Below are 16,052 nucleotides of genomic sequence, written 5' to 3'. Positions count from 1 at the left end.
AATAGAACTTCAGGAACGTATTGACAGACGACCACATGGCCGCCCTACACAGCACCACGTCATACTGCCCACAAAGTTCCCACCTTCCGGGTTGAATGAACCCTCACCACGGATGGTGCAGGAAGATCCGCCGCAGCATAAGCATGGCAAATAGTCAAATGGAACCATCTGGCCAGCGACTGCTTAGTAGCCAGCCCAATTTGCGTAAGTCATACAGGACAAAGTATCTGTCCTACGCAGGTTCTTTGTCCTATCTACATAAATCCGGAGGGCCCACACGACATCCAAAGAGGCCTCCTCCGGAGAAGAATCCAGGCACTGGACAGCAGGAACCACAATCTCTTGATGTGAAACCTGGAAACAACCTTAGGAAGGTAACCTAGTCGCGTCCGAAGGACAGCTCTGTCCTGGTTAAAGATTAGAAACAGAGAGCGACAGGAAAAAGCGCTCAAGTCCAACACCTGTCGGGCAGAAGGGACACCTTGAAGAAAGGTCCGAACATCAAGCAAAAGCACAATCTGTCTCTGAAAGAGGACTGAAAGAGCCGAAACCTGCACTTTTAATGAAGCAAGGCGGAAGCCCAAATCCAGCCGTCTACAAAAAGGACAGGACCCAAGAGAGTCGGAATGACCTGGGGTTAAGATTCCTAGCCGAACACCAAACCCAATGGTAAATCCTAGCTGAAGAGGGCTTGCGGGCATTGAGCATAGTGTTAATGACTGACCTGGAGAACTCCTTACCTCTCAAGAGCCACCCCGTCAAAGAGAGACGGGACAGATCCGAATGAAAGCACGGGCCCTGAGACACAAGATCTGGGCGCACCAGAAGACGCAGAGGAGCGTAGACGAAAAGGCCCTGTAGATTCGTGCACCACGCCCTCCGCGGTCAATCGGGAGCCACTAGGATTATCGTGCAGCCTTCCCACTGTAATTTGCGAATACTGTCTGCAGAAGCCGTAAACGGTCTGGAGAGGCGGAGAGACATACAGGTTGCTGTTGGTTGTGGTTCCCTGGTTCAACTAAGAACACTGTGATCAGTAATACTATTGCCGGATAAAGAACAATCAAGACCAGGTACAGGATGTGCTATCTGAACTAAGAGAGTTTCTTTAAATTCAAGGGATACCACTGGGGATTGAGTTTTGGGACGTAAATATGTTATACATGCATGCTGCTTAAACTTTTCCTGCAACCCACACCTAATACACAGCTTTACTATTTCCAAACCGGAACAATTTATATAGCCTTCCATTGGGACTGCTTTGTGAGACATTTAAAAGCAATTACACCTGTTTGAACCTTTTTTTTCCCCCCCGAGGACACGGTTACAAATATACTGATATAAATACATCAAAAAAGGATACAAAATTACAATATCTTCTCCAAATGGAGTCATACTTGGACACTTTGATGCTGCAAATATTTTAATTATAGGTCATTCCTTTTATTTTTTTTTTCCTACCATGTTAAACACATTGTCATGAACTATATGCCATCTTCTCATAACGAGTAGAACCGGTTTGGTTTTTAATTTGCGAAGTACCCGCGGAATTAGAGAGATTGAGGAGAGATGTACAGTAGCGGAAAAGTCCACCGAACCGCCGAAGCATCCTCCAGAAAGGCTGCAGGATCTCTGGTGCGAGTGCAGTACCTCAGAACTTGGTGATTGTGTCAAGACGCCATCATGTTGATGTCCGGCAAGCCCCAGGGAAGAACCAAGAGATGAAAGACGACCGGATGTAGAGACCATTTTGCTCTCTGGGACTGTAAACCGCTGACAGGGAGAGAAGATGCCTTTCCGCCGAAGAATGCGGCTGACCTTCCTCATGGCGGCACGACTGCGAGTACCACTCTGATAGCTTATCAAAGCGACAGCCATCACGTTGTCGGACTGTACTTGGACAGGGCGACCCTGAAGAGGAGGGCAAAGCTCGACACAGGGCCCTGTAAACAGTTTGTAGTTCCATAATGTTGATAGGCAATCTGATCTCCTGAGCCGACCAATGACCCTGAAAAGTCTGCTGACAGGACACCGCCCCCCACACCCGAAGATTTGCGTCGTTGGTGAGGACCCAGTCCTGAACCCAAAAGGGACCCCCGAAGCCACCACAAGAGGAAGTGACGTACCTCCTGACACAGAACTGACCTAAGATGTAGATGGGATTTGTCCAACCGGGATACAGTTTCCAATTGGAGAGGCCAGGAATGAAACTGGGCATACTCCACCATGTCGAAGGTGGAGACCAGAGCACCCAGAATCTGCATGCAAGAGTGAATTGACACCCAGCGGTGATGCAGAAAGAAACAAATCAGCCTTTAAGTCCCGAACCTTGATTGTCGGAACACTCGCTGAGCCTTTGACTCCAGAAAGGATCCAAAATGCACCATTTCCTGAGAGGGAGTTAGAGAGGATTTCTTCCAATTGATGACCCATCCGTGAGCCTGGAGAAGATCCACCTTGAGTCGAATGTGCTCCCTGAGAACCTCCAGAGACTGGGCCAGGAGGAGCAAGTCATCCAAGTAGGGAAATACTCGGATCCTCCTGTTCTGAAGATGAGCCGCCATGACCTTCGTGAATACACAACGAGCCATGGAAAGTCCAGATGGCAAAGCTCGAAATTGGAAATGATCCTCCTGGACCGCAAACCTGAGGAATAGGTGATGACCAAGATGGATGGGGACATGTAAATAGGCATCCTGGATGTCTAAGGAGGCCATGAAGTCCCCCAGCTCCATGGCGAGAATAATGGAGCAAAGAGCTTCCATTTGGAACTTGGGAATTCTCAAGTACTTGTTGAGACTTCAGGTTAAGAATCGGTCGGAATGACCCGTTTGGCTTGCGAACCAGAAATAGACTGGCATAGAAGCCCGTTCCCCGCTGAGAAACGGGAACCGGAACAATGACCTTGGAGGCCAGAAGAGATAAACCAGACTCCCTCAAGGCCTTCTGCCTTTTCCTGATCCAAAGGAAGATCTGTGCAAAAAAACTGGGTCGGAAGATACTCCGAAAAACTCAAAGCGTACCCCTGGGAGACCACCCCCTCTTAGCCAGGCATCCTCCGAGGTAGTCTTCCAAATTACGGAAAAGAGAAGAAGCCGGCCTCCCACACTGGTGTTACCCAGGTGGAGGCCCGCCCAGTCATGCCTCAGGCTTATCGCCTGGCTTAGCAGCCGGGCATCTGGCGGACCAGGGTTGCTTACCTGCTGGTTTAGAACCCTGAGCAGAGGAACCTTGGGGCCTAGAAAACTAGAAACCCTTTGCTTTAGCCTGCAGACGAAAATTAGAAGATCGCAACCTAGGAGCTGCCCCAGTCTTCGATGCCGCCACTGAAGCCACTATTTTATCCAATTCTGGACCACATCCCCGAAAACGTTAAAGCCACAAGTGCCTTTTTAGAATCAGAAACCACATGCCAGGATCAAAGCCAGAGAGCTCTCCTCCTCTTCCCTGCAGCACCAGCTGCGGCACTGGGGTGATGGAGCAGCAGCGCAGGCGTCCTCCAGGAGTCCTAGCGCTGCATACTCATTGTTGAAAAAAAAAAAAAATTTAAACTGTGTCTGACTACAGGCACCAACACTGAATTGCCTGTGGCTGGGGAGCCTGGGCTGTGTCTGAAAGTTAACTGTGTGGTGCCCAGACTTCATCCCACCAAGCTATACCCAGCGTAGAACCTGTGTCACCTATGGAGGAAGAAGAAACAGTGCTTTTTAGGGAATCAATACAGTGAAGGATGGGGAGAATGGCTACAAATCTGTTTATTTCTAATAAACTATAAATACACCAGTCAAAACAGAAGGGGAAGATTGACAAACATAAGAGGTTGATAGTGAAATTCTATCATACCCTTTAAATAATTGAGCGCTTTAATAGACCTGAAATGATTAACACAGCGCTGTCTAATCTATTGGTCATCTTCAAATAAACTAAAATTGGGTTGGAACTCAAAATTATCAGGTTAACTGGCTACTGCAGTTTCCCAACTCCAGTCCTCAGGGAACCCTTAGTACATGTTTAAATGACCCCATACATCAGGCAGCTGTTTCACCGATCGGACCAGAGCCACCAGTTGGAAATGCCGACCATCTATGGCCACGATTCAACTCAAAGCGATGTGTCGTCCAACTAAAGGATTTCGGGGGTGGGAGGAAAAATCTGACAAGTCTGCCAGCCGTGCGGCCGTTTCCCGGCTTAGCGCAGCGCTAATAGCCTTGCGGCCGGCACTTCAGTCACTAGAACCGGCATTCTCCAACTAAACACCCAGGTTAAGTTACAAGAACAGGCATTCTCCGACATAGCAGCGCACTTAATTGAATAGCGTCGGGTGCTCCCTCCCTGGCTGGCATTAGAAAAGATCCACAGGTGGAGCTAATTATTCGACTTGTGGTACTTAGATCTGTGAAACATGCACTGTTAAAGGTCTCCGAGGACTGTAGTTGGGAAACAATGGGCTACTGACAAAATGGACCCATGGGATGTTTGTGGTAGAGAATTTAGGGGCCTGTGTACTAATAATTGCGGAACAGTCGCGATTAAAGTTTACATAGCAACAATTCATAAAATTATGCAGAAAGTGCAGTTTCTATATCTGTAGATCAAGTAATCTGCAGATAAATCTGCTAGGTGTGTACCCACCTTTAGACCGATGTGAATGATTACATATCTGTAAATCACTGAAACTGTGGTGCAATATAAAACAATATACTGTACTCAACTGCTTTGTGAGCAGTCCAATCTTTACAACAGACTAGACAATACAATTTATATAAACAAGGTGACACTGCTGCCATGGTCCCTGCATCACTATATTTAGGATTATACTGACAATACAGACAAGTCATATAATGAAAACACAAAATAAATAATGTAGATCATAAAATTTAAATATTTGATTTCCACATAAAATGTAGTTATTTTTATGAATGCATACTAAAAATAAAGGTTTAACTGGGTTTTAAGGTGTTGGGCAATTTTTATTTTCCCTATACCTCCTCAACTAACTTTACTTTTGGACAATGCAATACTTACCTTGTAGTCAGTCCAGAGCAGACCAATTTGTTTAATTCAGAGTAATAGCTGGAAGGTGTTATACTTACAGTATTTGGTGGAGTTTCAGACTTTTAGCAGACCTTGGCTCTCCTGACAGCCATAACTGATTGTAATGTGCTACAGTATCATTAGCAGAAAGTACATTATCAGTTATAGCTCAAAGAGCAAAATAGAGGAACAGGACATAAGGAATTCTGTCAAATGTAGATTAAACTTGGCCATACTGTACACCAGACCAACTGTCCTCCAACCATTCAACTCGTTTGTTGGTTGGAATGAAAATCCGGTAATGCATGGGAGCAAATGAAAATCAGCAATTTGCTCCCAAACAGAAAACGTGAAAAATATTCAGGCAATTTGGTTAAACCTGTTTGATTTAAAAAAACTTGACTGAACAAAAGCTTTCGCATGTTTTCGGGAGCACATAGCTGATTGTCCTTTGTATTACCGGATTTTCATTCCAACCAAGCAACTAGTTGGATGGTTGGAGGAAAATTGGCCTTGTGTATAGCCAGCTTTAAGATCTTAAGGGGCCTAACCATTACACGACTTTGTGAACAATCCAACCAAAACCAGGAGGTTTTGGTCGCTTTGTTCACAAAGTTGGGTAATGGATAGCAGGAAAGGACAAGCGATGGGTGTGCACGCTGGGTCCTTGCCGTCCCCGACTGTCTACTGAACATGCTCGTCAGGTTCGGCATGTTCTGGGATAGGAGGACGGGCTCCTTCACTGAATGACGTTCAGTGAACGCCGTTCAGTGCGGGCACCGCACCTCAGCGACCTGAAAAACTGAACGCTAGATGTTCAGACATTCAGGTTACCTAATGGTTTGACACCTTTAGAGAAAGAGTTCAGAATATTTGCAGTGATCTGTGGTTGACTGCAGTTACGATACAAAATGAATATGGTCCTGTAGTTAAACAAACAAAAAAAAAAAAAATTTACTCTGAAGTTGAAGAAATAGCAAAAGAAAACACAGAAATGGGAAGTGAACTGTTAAGCATACAGCCCTTAAAGAAAAAAAAAATCTAGCTTTTGCTTTCTAACCATGCACGACTGTATGTAAACTGTAAGCAAAAATAAACAGGTCCATCCGAATGACCCACCACACACAACTTCATTAGGTGGAAAAATTTTACAATCTAGAAACTGCCTAAATTTCATGTACATTTTTTTTTTCAAACTCAAAGCTGCCCACTCTAGAGACTTTGTACTTTAAAATAGTCTGTTGGCAGTGAACTGGAGAACTATAGATCACACAACAGTACAGATATTTTGGGGGCGTTTCAATTGCTTTTTGGGGGGGCGATAATGGGTGCCCGACAGAGCAATTAAAATGTTCTGGTCGCCATTATCAAAAGCACTGGGATTAGCCACCTAAAGTTGTTAAACCCATCTAAAGTCCTGGGGGGGCGATTCAATTCATTGCGATGTGAATAGTGCCGCGATGTTAGTTCCAGAGCTATTCAATTGACGCGATGTTAAGCAGACTAAAGGATTTCTTCTTGCACCCCCGAGGGGGAGAAAATAAATCCGACAAAAGTGCCGGGCGTGAGACTGTTTTCCGGCTTAGCACGGCTCTTACAGCCTCGCGACTAGCACTTCAGTCGGATGATGCAAGTTCTCGTGACTATATACATTGCTTAAGTCGCTAGAACCGCCATTCTCCGACTTAAGTAATTCTATTCTGACTTAACATCGCAGTGAATTGAATAGCTCCGGGACCAACATCCAGACGCTATTCACAATGAATTGAATCGCCCATATTGTTAAAACACTCAAACCAAGGACTTTTCGCACATTTCTACTCGCCACCTCAGGAGGCGGCAACCTCAAACAGCAATGTTGGCGCCTGTTTCCTATAGAAAAAAAAAACACCCCCCCAAAGAAAAAAAAACAAAAAACGAAAATTCCCCCTTTGTCTAAATGCTTAGGATTTTGATTCCTGCATGGCAGTGAGACAATAATATGGTCTCAAGAATAGAGTTTCTTAAAGCAGATTTAATATTACAGTGATCTCCCCATGCTGTTTGTTGCAGGCGCAGCGCCCGACAAGAAACAGCTACCACCCGGCACTTCCCCCTGCCCAATGCTGCGATCCCTGCCTGGTACTTCCCTATCCCCCCCCCCCAATGCGCCACGTTCTGTCGCCCGGTGACCCTCAACGTGTCCTTGTTGCTACGAATGCGATGCAGAGTTGCGCCGTCACGTGTTCTTCATATCGGAAGACACGTTAGTGAGAGTTCCGGGTGACGGGACATGGCACATTGGGCCGGGGGGAGGTGTGGCATTGGGATGGGGGAGAGTGCCGGCCAGGGTACGTGGCATTAAGGCGGGGGAAGTTGTCCATCAGTGCAGGGGCGGTGTCAGACTGGAGGGCAAAGATCCCTCCCCCTGTATAAAAGCACAGGCGCACTTTTCAAGCAGGAACAGTCGCCTGAACTGATTAACAGAGAGTAGACCTGCATCAACTCTCCGTGTAGGGGCTGAGAAAAAAAAATCTGTGGGGACACAGTATTTGGGAGCCTGCAAGTGGGGACACTATTTGCAGTGTTCTCCTCAGGCTGTTTTCTGCGGGAGCATCGCCCGGCAGAAACAGCCTACCGCCCGGCACTTTCCCCCGCTGTCAGTCAGAACGAGGCAGCGGGAGAGCGAGCGGTGAGCAAGTAAAGGTAAGTTCTGCCCCGTGGTTCTGCACTCCCCTGTGACACTGCTGCCTGTCTTCTGTGCTGAGCTTGCCTGTGTATCGTCTCCAGAGGGCTCCAAGCTGCTCTGATCACATTCAGCCGGGCTGGAAGTCTCCCACTCACCGCCATTTTCTGTTCCAGTCCTCTGGTTCTGCTGCTGTCATTTGCTTGGCTTATTCCTGACAGGCTAGGCTTAGTGGTGCCCCTGGAGACTTGGTTTACTGGCCCATGCTGCTGTCTCCTATGCATCTCACTGCCTCTGGGACCTTTACACATTGCATAAGGGACACAAAGCCTGGGGGCACAGCATAAGGGCAAAGCAAAACTACAGGGGGCAATCCATAAAGGGGAAAACTACAGGGGTCACTGCATAATGGGCACTTTGGACTGAGAGCCAGTGGGGGAGCAGCCTGAGACCTGTCGTGCTGGAATGGTAAGGGAGATACCCCTTTTCCCGGCGCGCGCTTAATTGCGAAGGCTCCCACCCGGCTACTTTTTGATGCCACCTGGCTGGAAAAAATATCTGGGGAGAACACTGATTTGGGAGTCTGAAAGTGGAGCCAGTTCCTGTGGAGCTGTATAAAAAATATATTCTGTGTAGCCTGCAAGTGGAGCCTCTATCCGAGGGCTGTATCAAAAATAAATTTTTTTGGTGCCAGCACTAAATAATGTGATGCCGATTTCACTAGAGGAACCAGATCCTAAAGATTTTGATTATGAAAAAGCTGCAGACGAATGGGCCTCTAAGAAGAAGAGAATGAATAGATTTATTTCAAGTTTAAAATCATATAAAAGGTCAGGATTTAATACATTTTATTATTATTGTGAAAGCCCCCACCCGACTACTTCTTGATGCCACCCGACTGGAATTTTTTTTGGGGAGAACACTGTATTCCCTCTAGATACACATATGTAAAAGGCCGAGTTATCTTCAAGTTTCTTTCTGGTTGCCAGACAGTCGGTGCAAACTTACTTTCTTGACATCAAGGATGATGCATTGGTGAGTGGGAACACTACTATAAAGTGTCCCATCCTGCAATTTCAAATTAAGGACCCATTTCGAATTAAGGACCTAGCCAGTTAAATGAAAATACCACAAAAGATATGGGATTTTAAAATATTACGGGATTGATTCAATTACCCACGGTACTATTCACGTTTTCTGCATTGTCCCCGCGTAGGCAACCATAAATGTTAAGTGCAAGAATCTATGGTTTACCCCACTCGCTGCGCTTAACACAGACTCATCCTTGCAGTCTCAGGAGCTGCGAGATAAAATCTAAGTTAAGTGCACCCCATGGGGCTCAACCATGGGGATGTGGTACCTAATTGAACAGGTCCAGGCTGGCAATTTGCCTTGGGGTTCTGTCCATTTGTCAGCAATAAAAAAATGTTTTGGTACTTTTAACACCGTCTCTAGGGGCGGTACTCAATTGTTTTAGCGCGCCCAATCTCCCACCTAAAGTGACAGGAGTTTGCAGGGCGCTATTCAATTGATGCCTGTTATCGCGCTGACCGCATCCATAGAGGTCGGGTTTAGCCGCGTAAAATGATTACTCCCGACCAAAGTGCTGGGCGCGATCGCGAAACGTGCCATTTGGGCGCACAAACAGGTCACTTTTCACCCATTTCAGCTTGCACCCCCAGGGGTGCAAGCTGAAATGGTGCACCGGCAGCAAGTCAATGGTGAAATGGTGCACCCTTTCAAGTCAGGTCCCATTTTATAATATTTTGCTATGCCCTGCACTAGTTATGACTCTAAAGTAACGATTGCTGTAAGTACTACTATTTACAACAGTGACGTGAGGTGAGGTAAGTGGCTGGGGAAGCTCTGGCTAGTATCAGAGCCAGATTTACAGATACAGAAATTATATGAACCTGAGGGTTCATATGGTAATTATACAAAAGGTGGAGCAGTATATAGTGCAGCACTGGAAATTTGGTGTTTTGATCAGGGATGTGTTGAAAAGTTAGATAGGGGAAGCAGTGCCTCACCTGCCACACACTTTTTACTCCCGAGTTTTGACTATAAAAATTATTAGAACACTAAGATATTCATTAATATTTTCTTTAAATTTTTCTTATAATTTTTATAGTTACAACTCTGGAGTATACCCATGATGTATGACAGGAAAGGCTCTGCCTCACCTGACCACACATCACGAATTTACAAGAGTACAGAAAACATTTGTGATGCAATATTTCATTGCAGTAGGATAAGAAAGTAAAATGTATAATTGCGGATCATTCATGAATAAATAAAAGGTCACCTGGGCACTGGACTCCGGCTCACTGAGCGCTTGGACACAAAAGGGCTACTGGACCGTCTGCGTACATAAGGGCTTGGAGATCTCCCACTGTATGATCCACTCCCCCTCTCATAGCTGGAAGATCGCCTTCTGTAGGGGCTTACTGAACGCTGTCTTCGGTTGTATGGGCTAGGGGAACGAGCATTACTCTGGTAGGCAGATGGCTCTTTGTAGTTGGGACTGTCTGCGCTTTTTTTGTAGGCCTCGGCATAGTTACTTGAGGCATGTGAACGTGGTGGGCTTCCATCATAGTCCTGCCCACCTGATGCATCAGAATGACTATCATCTTGCTTTGGGCTGCTTCCATACTTCCTGCGTGGGCTACGCCCTTTCCTCTTAGGACTGTCAGATGTTTTATAGCGCTTGGATGAGTCCCTTTTACGGTGGCTCTTGCTCCGATCCTTATGTCCAGATTTAATCTCTCTCTCTCTACGAGATTTCTCTCTATGTATCTTGGATGTCCGAACCTCCTTGTTGCTACTCTTAGAACTGCGTCCATATTCATCTTGTTCCTCAGCCACCCGTTTGGTCATACTGGAGATCTTGTCTTTGGAGCTTGGTACCTTGCTCATGACTGTATCCTGGGTTCTCTCTGGTTTACGCTCTTTTTCCAACTGCTTGGTCTTGGTGCCCTCTTTGATCCTCTTATGTGGATGGCGATGTCGTACTTTATGAATCTTATCACTCCTCTCAGAACCTCTACGCTCATCATTTTCCCTTTTATCTGGCTTGGATGGAACATCATCTGAGAAGGTGTCAGAGTCTGAACTAATGTCATCGTATTCAACAAGCTTCAGTGTGCTAGGAGCCAAAGGCTCAAGAGTAACTGGAGAGTCTTTTAGGTGTTTGGACTTGTGCCGCTTATGTTTAAAACTAAGTCGTTGTCGTTCTTTATTGTTGCTACTGCCACTACTTTGTGGCATTGTAGATACAGACCCTCCACTGTCCTTCTTGTTCCCATGTCGCACTGGGTTTGGCATTCCTCTGCTAAAGGGAAGAAAAAGAAAAAAAGGGGGAAGGGGAAGGGAAAGGAGTGGGGTGGGGTGAACCCCACAAAATATGAGGAGTTTCTCTAGCCAAACTTTTATGTATTACGAAGACAATTACTTCCCTCTTTACGCTCTACCCGGTTTCTTCCCTCATTCACAGAATTACCAGATCTCTAACTTCTGCATAGAGGCAGCAGTGTTCCATCAATCTGGGAGTAAAATTAGGCCAGCTAAACTACCCTCCCTCCATATAACAGTCTCCTTCACAACTTTTTGACTTTTCCAGTATTTTGACGATTAAAAAGAGTAACAGCTGCAAAACAGGTTCTTGTCGCCCCTTTGCTGACGTCGCTGGGGAGAAAGTAATAGCCTTTTCGGAGGTTGCAGAGTAGTCGTCACCCTGCCAGCGTTAGGGAGCTCGAGTTTTGAAGAACCAGTCTCGTAGGATCCTCACTCCCAGAGTAGCTCCCGGTGAAGCGGACCTGCACTCCCCCACATACGCGGGCTGCTGGAGGGGAGCGGGCACGGTGATGAGGGTAAGCGTGTAGTGTGAGGCACTATGGACTGCAACCCTGCGGTCTCCTCAGCCAGCAATCACCGGCTTGGTGCAGCTCAGCGTACGAGTGACACAGGGTAGCCTCCCCTGACGGCAATTGTCCTCTCCTCAGGCCAGCGAGCCCAGTATCCCCCCGCTGACTGGGTACGAGTGACGGCCTCCTGTCCTGCCTGTCAGCACGGCGCGGCCTCTTCTACCTCCCCTGTCGGTGCTGTATTCCTCCGCACCGAGCGCTCTCTCCGGCCTGTCACAGCGAGCGACTCATCCCCGTTACCGACACCGTCTGACTGGCATGGATCTCGCGGGATTTCGGCGGGAAGAAAGAAGTTAGAGCCGCGAGAAACGGCCGCCTGGTGATTCCACAGGCAGCAGAGCAGACTAACCCCCTTCAAATCTCGCGAGTGCTGATCTTCCCAGAGAGGCAGAGGCCTTTGCTTCTCGCGAGTTCTTCTAGCAGTTGCACGAAAGTCGCGATGACTCGGACCATAGTATAGAGTATAGACTAGATCACCGTGCTATAGCTGGCCGGAAAACAAGTTCTCGCGAGACTTCCGTCCTGCCCCATACCACATGCTGCCGGCCCTTCCAGTTCCTCTTCTCGCGAGCGCGTGCCGACACTTCCTTTCCCCATTACATTTTTTTTTCTGTTTCAACAAACTTTATTGAAGAGCTTTTTTTCACAAAACTCTGTGTGATGATGTTCATGACCCACTGTACGTTGCACAGATCCCATTTTTTTTTTTTAAAAAGGAAAAAAAAATAAAAATAATAAAAATATATATATATATATATATATATTAGCCATTGACTTCAATATGTTGCATTTTCTCTATTTTTGTTGTCTTATTCTCTATGTATGAAATGTATCATGAAAATAATATATAGATATAGGCTTACCATATCATCCTTTTAAACCGGGATACTCATGAAATACACAGGTTCTGTGGCTGATTAAAACTAGGTGAAATTCAGGCTTGAAGTCAGCCAGCAGCAACATTAGAATGGAATATTTTGTTATCCCCGCTATTGTGGTGATTTCAGTTTGCCTCTTTATGTATATAGCCTGGTAGTGAAGATGATGGTTCTCCCACTGCTAGCAGCACTGCCCTTGTGCTAATCCTATACACATGGCATATGACAGGCAAATACCTAATTTAAGTAGACAAAGCTCAACAGCACAAGAGTGTGTAGTAATTTTAAATAGAGGTAGATTGTCTACAGTTGTAGTGAAATAGAATCGCAGAGGGTTCTATGAAACCCCTAAACAAGGAAAAAGTTATTGCAACTACAGATGCACAAAAATGTCTTACCCTTTCAAAGGCCTTAAACATGTTCACTATAAAACTATGGGTTCCAAATTTTCAGTTTGTGGTTTTGGCATTCGTTTTAAACTAAGTGATTTTAATTTTTATTTTTTTTATTAAATGTTTATTCAATGAAGCAGGAGAAAAAAAATAAACAAATAAATAGTAAATACAATCAATGTTTAAATATAATTTTTTTATTGAACCACAAACACTACTGTGAATGAAGTTTATAATTTACAATAACAACAGTATTTCAGATTTAACTTAAAGTGTTTGAGTAGGTTTATACACAAAATGGTTGAACCTGTTGGACTTTCTCCAATTATTACTTTTCATTTTTTTCTTCTTTTTTTTTTTTGTAAAGGTTCTAAAATTTTAGAAATTACAGCATTTTATCTGTCACGGCCAGAGTTTCTCAGCATGGTGGTCGACGGGTGTTACCTGTGAGGTCACTATGGCGGGGGGCGTCTGGCGGTGGTGCTGGGGTTTGGCGAGGGGCGTTGGCTGTGCGTTGTTCTGTGCGGGCATGTTCTCACTTTGGGCTGGTGAGGCCTGGTGGTGCTTCCGTTCCGCTCCGCCACCTTGCCTCCGGTCACGTGACCTAATCACCCAATCCTGGTTTGTCACATGCTCTCTCTGGCCAGTCACGGCACAGCACTTGGTACTTAGGGAGGTTCAGAGCCTCACTTCATTGCCAGTGCAACGTGTTTCTCAGCATAGCTGAAAGAGAGTTCCCTGTGCTCACCACCTGTTCCTGTGAAACGCTACCTGCTTGTCTGCTCCAACCCCGCTGGACTACCCTGCATTCTTCATTACCTTCCCCTTGCCTGAGTACCTGAGTCTGCTGTTCACCCTGCACCTTGCCTCCACTGACACTCTGCTGGATGATTCTTCCTCAGCCTGCATTCTTCATTTCATCCACTACACCTGATTTTCACTGCCTGTCATTACCTGGACATTTTCCCTATTAACCAGTCATTACCTTGACAGTTCCCCTTGTCTGCCACTACCTGGACATTTTCTATTTAACCAGTCACTACCTGGACATTTTCCATTTCCGGTCACTAACTGGACTTTCTCCCATTACTTCACCACTGCTCCCAAGTGCACTTAGTGCTATATCTGGACTTTAGTTTTGTGTCATATTCATGTCTACCAAACCACTAATTAAAAGTTCCACATTTTCATTTAAACCTGCTTCAGTGTCTGCTCCTATCACCACCCCGGGCCCACAACAAAACCAGAACCTCACAGTTTGCACTGGCGCCATGGACCCGGCCATGGAACAGGAGTCTGGAGTAGATTTATTCCGGTGCATTGCTGGCCGTTTGGAAAACCTGTAAACCATGCAGCACCAAATGGCTCAGCTTTTACAGGAAATGTATAAAAGACAGGATAATCTGAAAAACCTCCTTATCCTCCCCTGGGGTAACAGTCTCTACACTCTCTCCTGCACCTGGGAACACTGGTAACAGGACATCTCCTCGCTTACACCTTCCTATGCCCAGCAAATTTGACGGCAACCCTAAACTCTGCCGGGGGTTTCTGAATCAGTGCGATATACATTTCACCTTACAGCCTGATAACTTCCCACTGCAAAAACTAAAGTGGCCTACATAGTGTCCCTGTTGTCCGGCTCAGCCTTGGATTGGGCTTCCCCACTCTGGCAGCGTTCAGATTCTCTTCTCGATAACTAGACTGCCTTTGTGTCATCATTCAGGAGGATCTTTGATGAGCCCGGACGTACTGTATCAGCTTCATCTGGTATTATGACTCTGAGACAAAGAATTCGTCATTTCAGCCAGTATGCCGTATAATTTCAGATTTTAGCATCAGAGCTCAAGTGGAATGAGGAAGCCCTTACCGCAGGCTTTTGGCATGGACTGTCTGACCAACTAAAGGATGATTTAGTCACCCGTGAGCTTCCTACCAATCTAAACAATATGATTTCACTCTGTAACAAGATCGACCTACGCTTCAGAGAACGTCAGGCTGAAAAGCACAGAACCAGCCGACAAAGGTCATCTACCCCTTCCTTACCCACCTGTCCATCACCTCCTCCTATGGAAGAAGAGCCTATGCCGGTGAACCATAGCCATCTCTCCAAAGAGGAACGTCAGAGAAGGATATCGAAAAACCTCTGCCTATACTGTGGAGATTCTGGTCACCTGGTGGCCTCCTGTTCCTGTAAATCTGGAAACGCCCGATCCTAACTGCCACTGAGGACTGCAAGTTAGGAGTAATGAGCCCGTCCTGAAACTCTAGAGATTTTGTATTAATCTTAGCCCTAGATCTCAAGCCTAAACCTGTCCTCGCTTCTGCTCTATTGGATTCGGGAGCAGCCGGGAATTTCATAACTTCCAGTTTAATTAACAAATTTCAGATCACTAGCAAATCCCTCAATCATGCGATTTCCCTGACAGCTATAGATGGTTGTCCTCTGGCTAACGGAATCATCACCCACGAAACTTGTCTGCTCCAACCCCGCTGGACTACCCTGCATCCTCCATTACCATCCCCTTGCCTGAGTACCTGAGTCTGCTGTTCACACTGCACCTTGCCTCCACTGACACTCTGCTGGATGATTCCTCCTCAGCCTGCATTCTTCATTTCAACCACTACACTTGATTTTCCCTGCCTGCCATTACCTGGACATTTTCTCTATTAACCAGTCATTACCTGGACACATTACCCATGTCTGCCACTACCTGGACATTTTCTATTTAACCAGTCACTACCTGGACATTTTCCATTGCCGGTCACTAACTGGACTTTCTCCCATTACTTCACCACTGCTCCCAAGTGCACTTAGTGCTATATCTGGACTTTAGTTTTGTGTCATATTCATGTATACCAAACCACTCATTAAAAGTTCCACATTTTCATTTATCACTGCTTCAGTGTCTGCTCCTATCACCACCCCGGGCCCACAACAAAACCAGAACCTCACAATTATCCAACTGTAGAACTAATTAGTAAAAGACTACAAATAAGGCAATTCAAGCATCTCAGACTGCAGCATAAAACACAGAATCCTATTCTAGCCATCATTTTTTTTATTGGAACACAAAAAGAAAGAAAGGTAAGATATACAAAATTAAGCAATGAGAAATACAATAGATCAGACACAGCATAATATGTACAGCAAATTGAAATA

The 16,052-nt window shown here is 45.9% G+C and overlaps 1 protein-coding gene across 7 annotated transcripts in view; it reads right to left on the bottom strand.

The window, feature by feature from the left end:
* CDK12 (cyclin dependent kinase 12) overlaps positions 1–12,158 on the bottom strand; it is a 189,145-nt gene extending 176,987 nt beyond the window's left edge. For 4 of the 7 annotated variants that reach the window (XR_015878797.1, XR_015878798.1, XM_088474621.1 and 1 more), the window contains exon 1: positions 10,005–12,155. Coding sequence is in view for 5 of the 7 variants with exons in the window: in XM_088474621.1 (XP_088330747.1) it covers positions 10,005–11,023 (1,019 nt within the window). In the remaining 2 variants the exon portion in view is untranslated. Of the gene's footprint in view, positions 1–10,004 lie in introns of all 7 variants that reach the window. The other 3 variants (XM_088474618.1, XM_088474619.1, XM_088474620.1) reach the window with 3 other exon arrangements.
* Positions 12,159–16,052: the final 3,894 nt, after the last annotated feature.

Source organism: Taudactylus pleione, unplaced genomic scaffold (assembly GCF_031769625.1).
Source record: "Taudactylus pleione unplaced genomic scaffold, aTauple2 ptg000155l, whole genome shotgun sequence".
NCBI lineage: Eukaryota > Metazoa > Chordata > Amphibia > Anura > Myobatrachidae > Taudactylus > Taudactylus pleione.
Note: the sequence above shows the minus strand (reverse complement) of the source record. Positions and strands in the feature narration are given on the sequence as shown.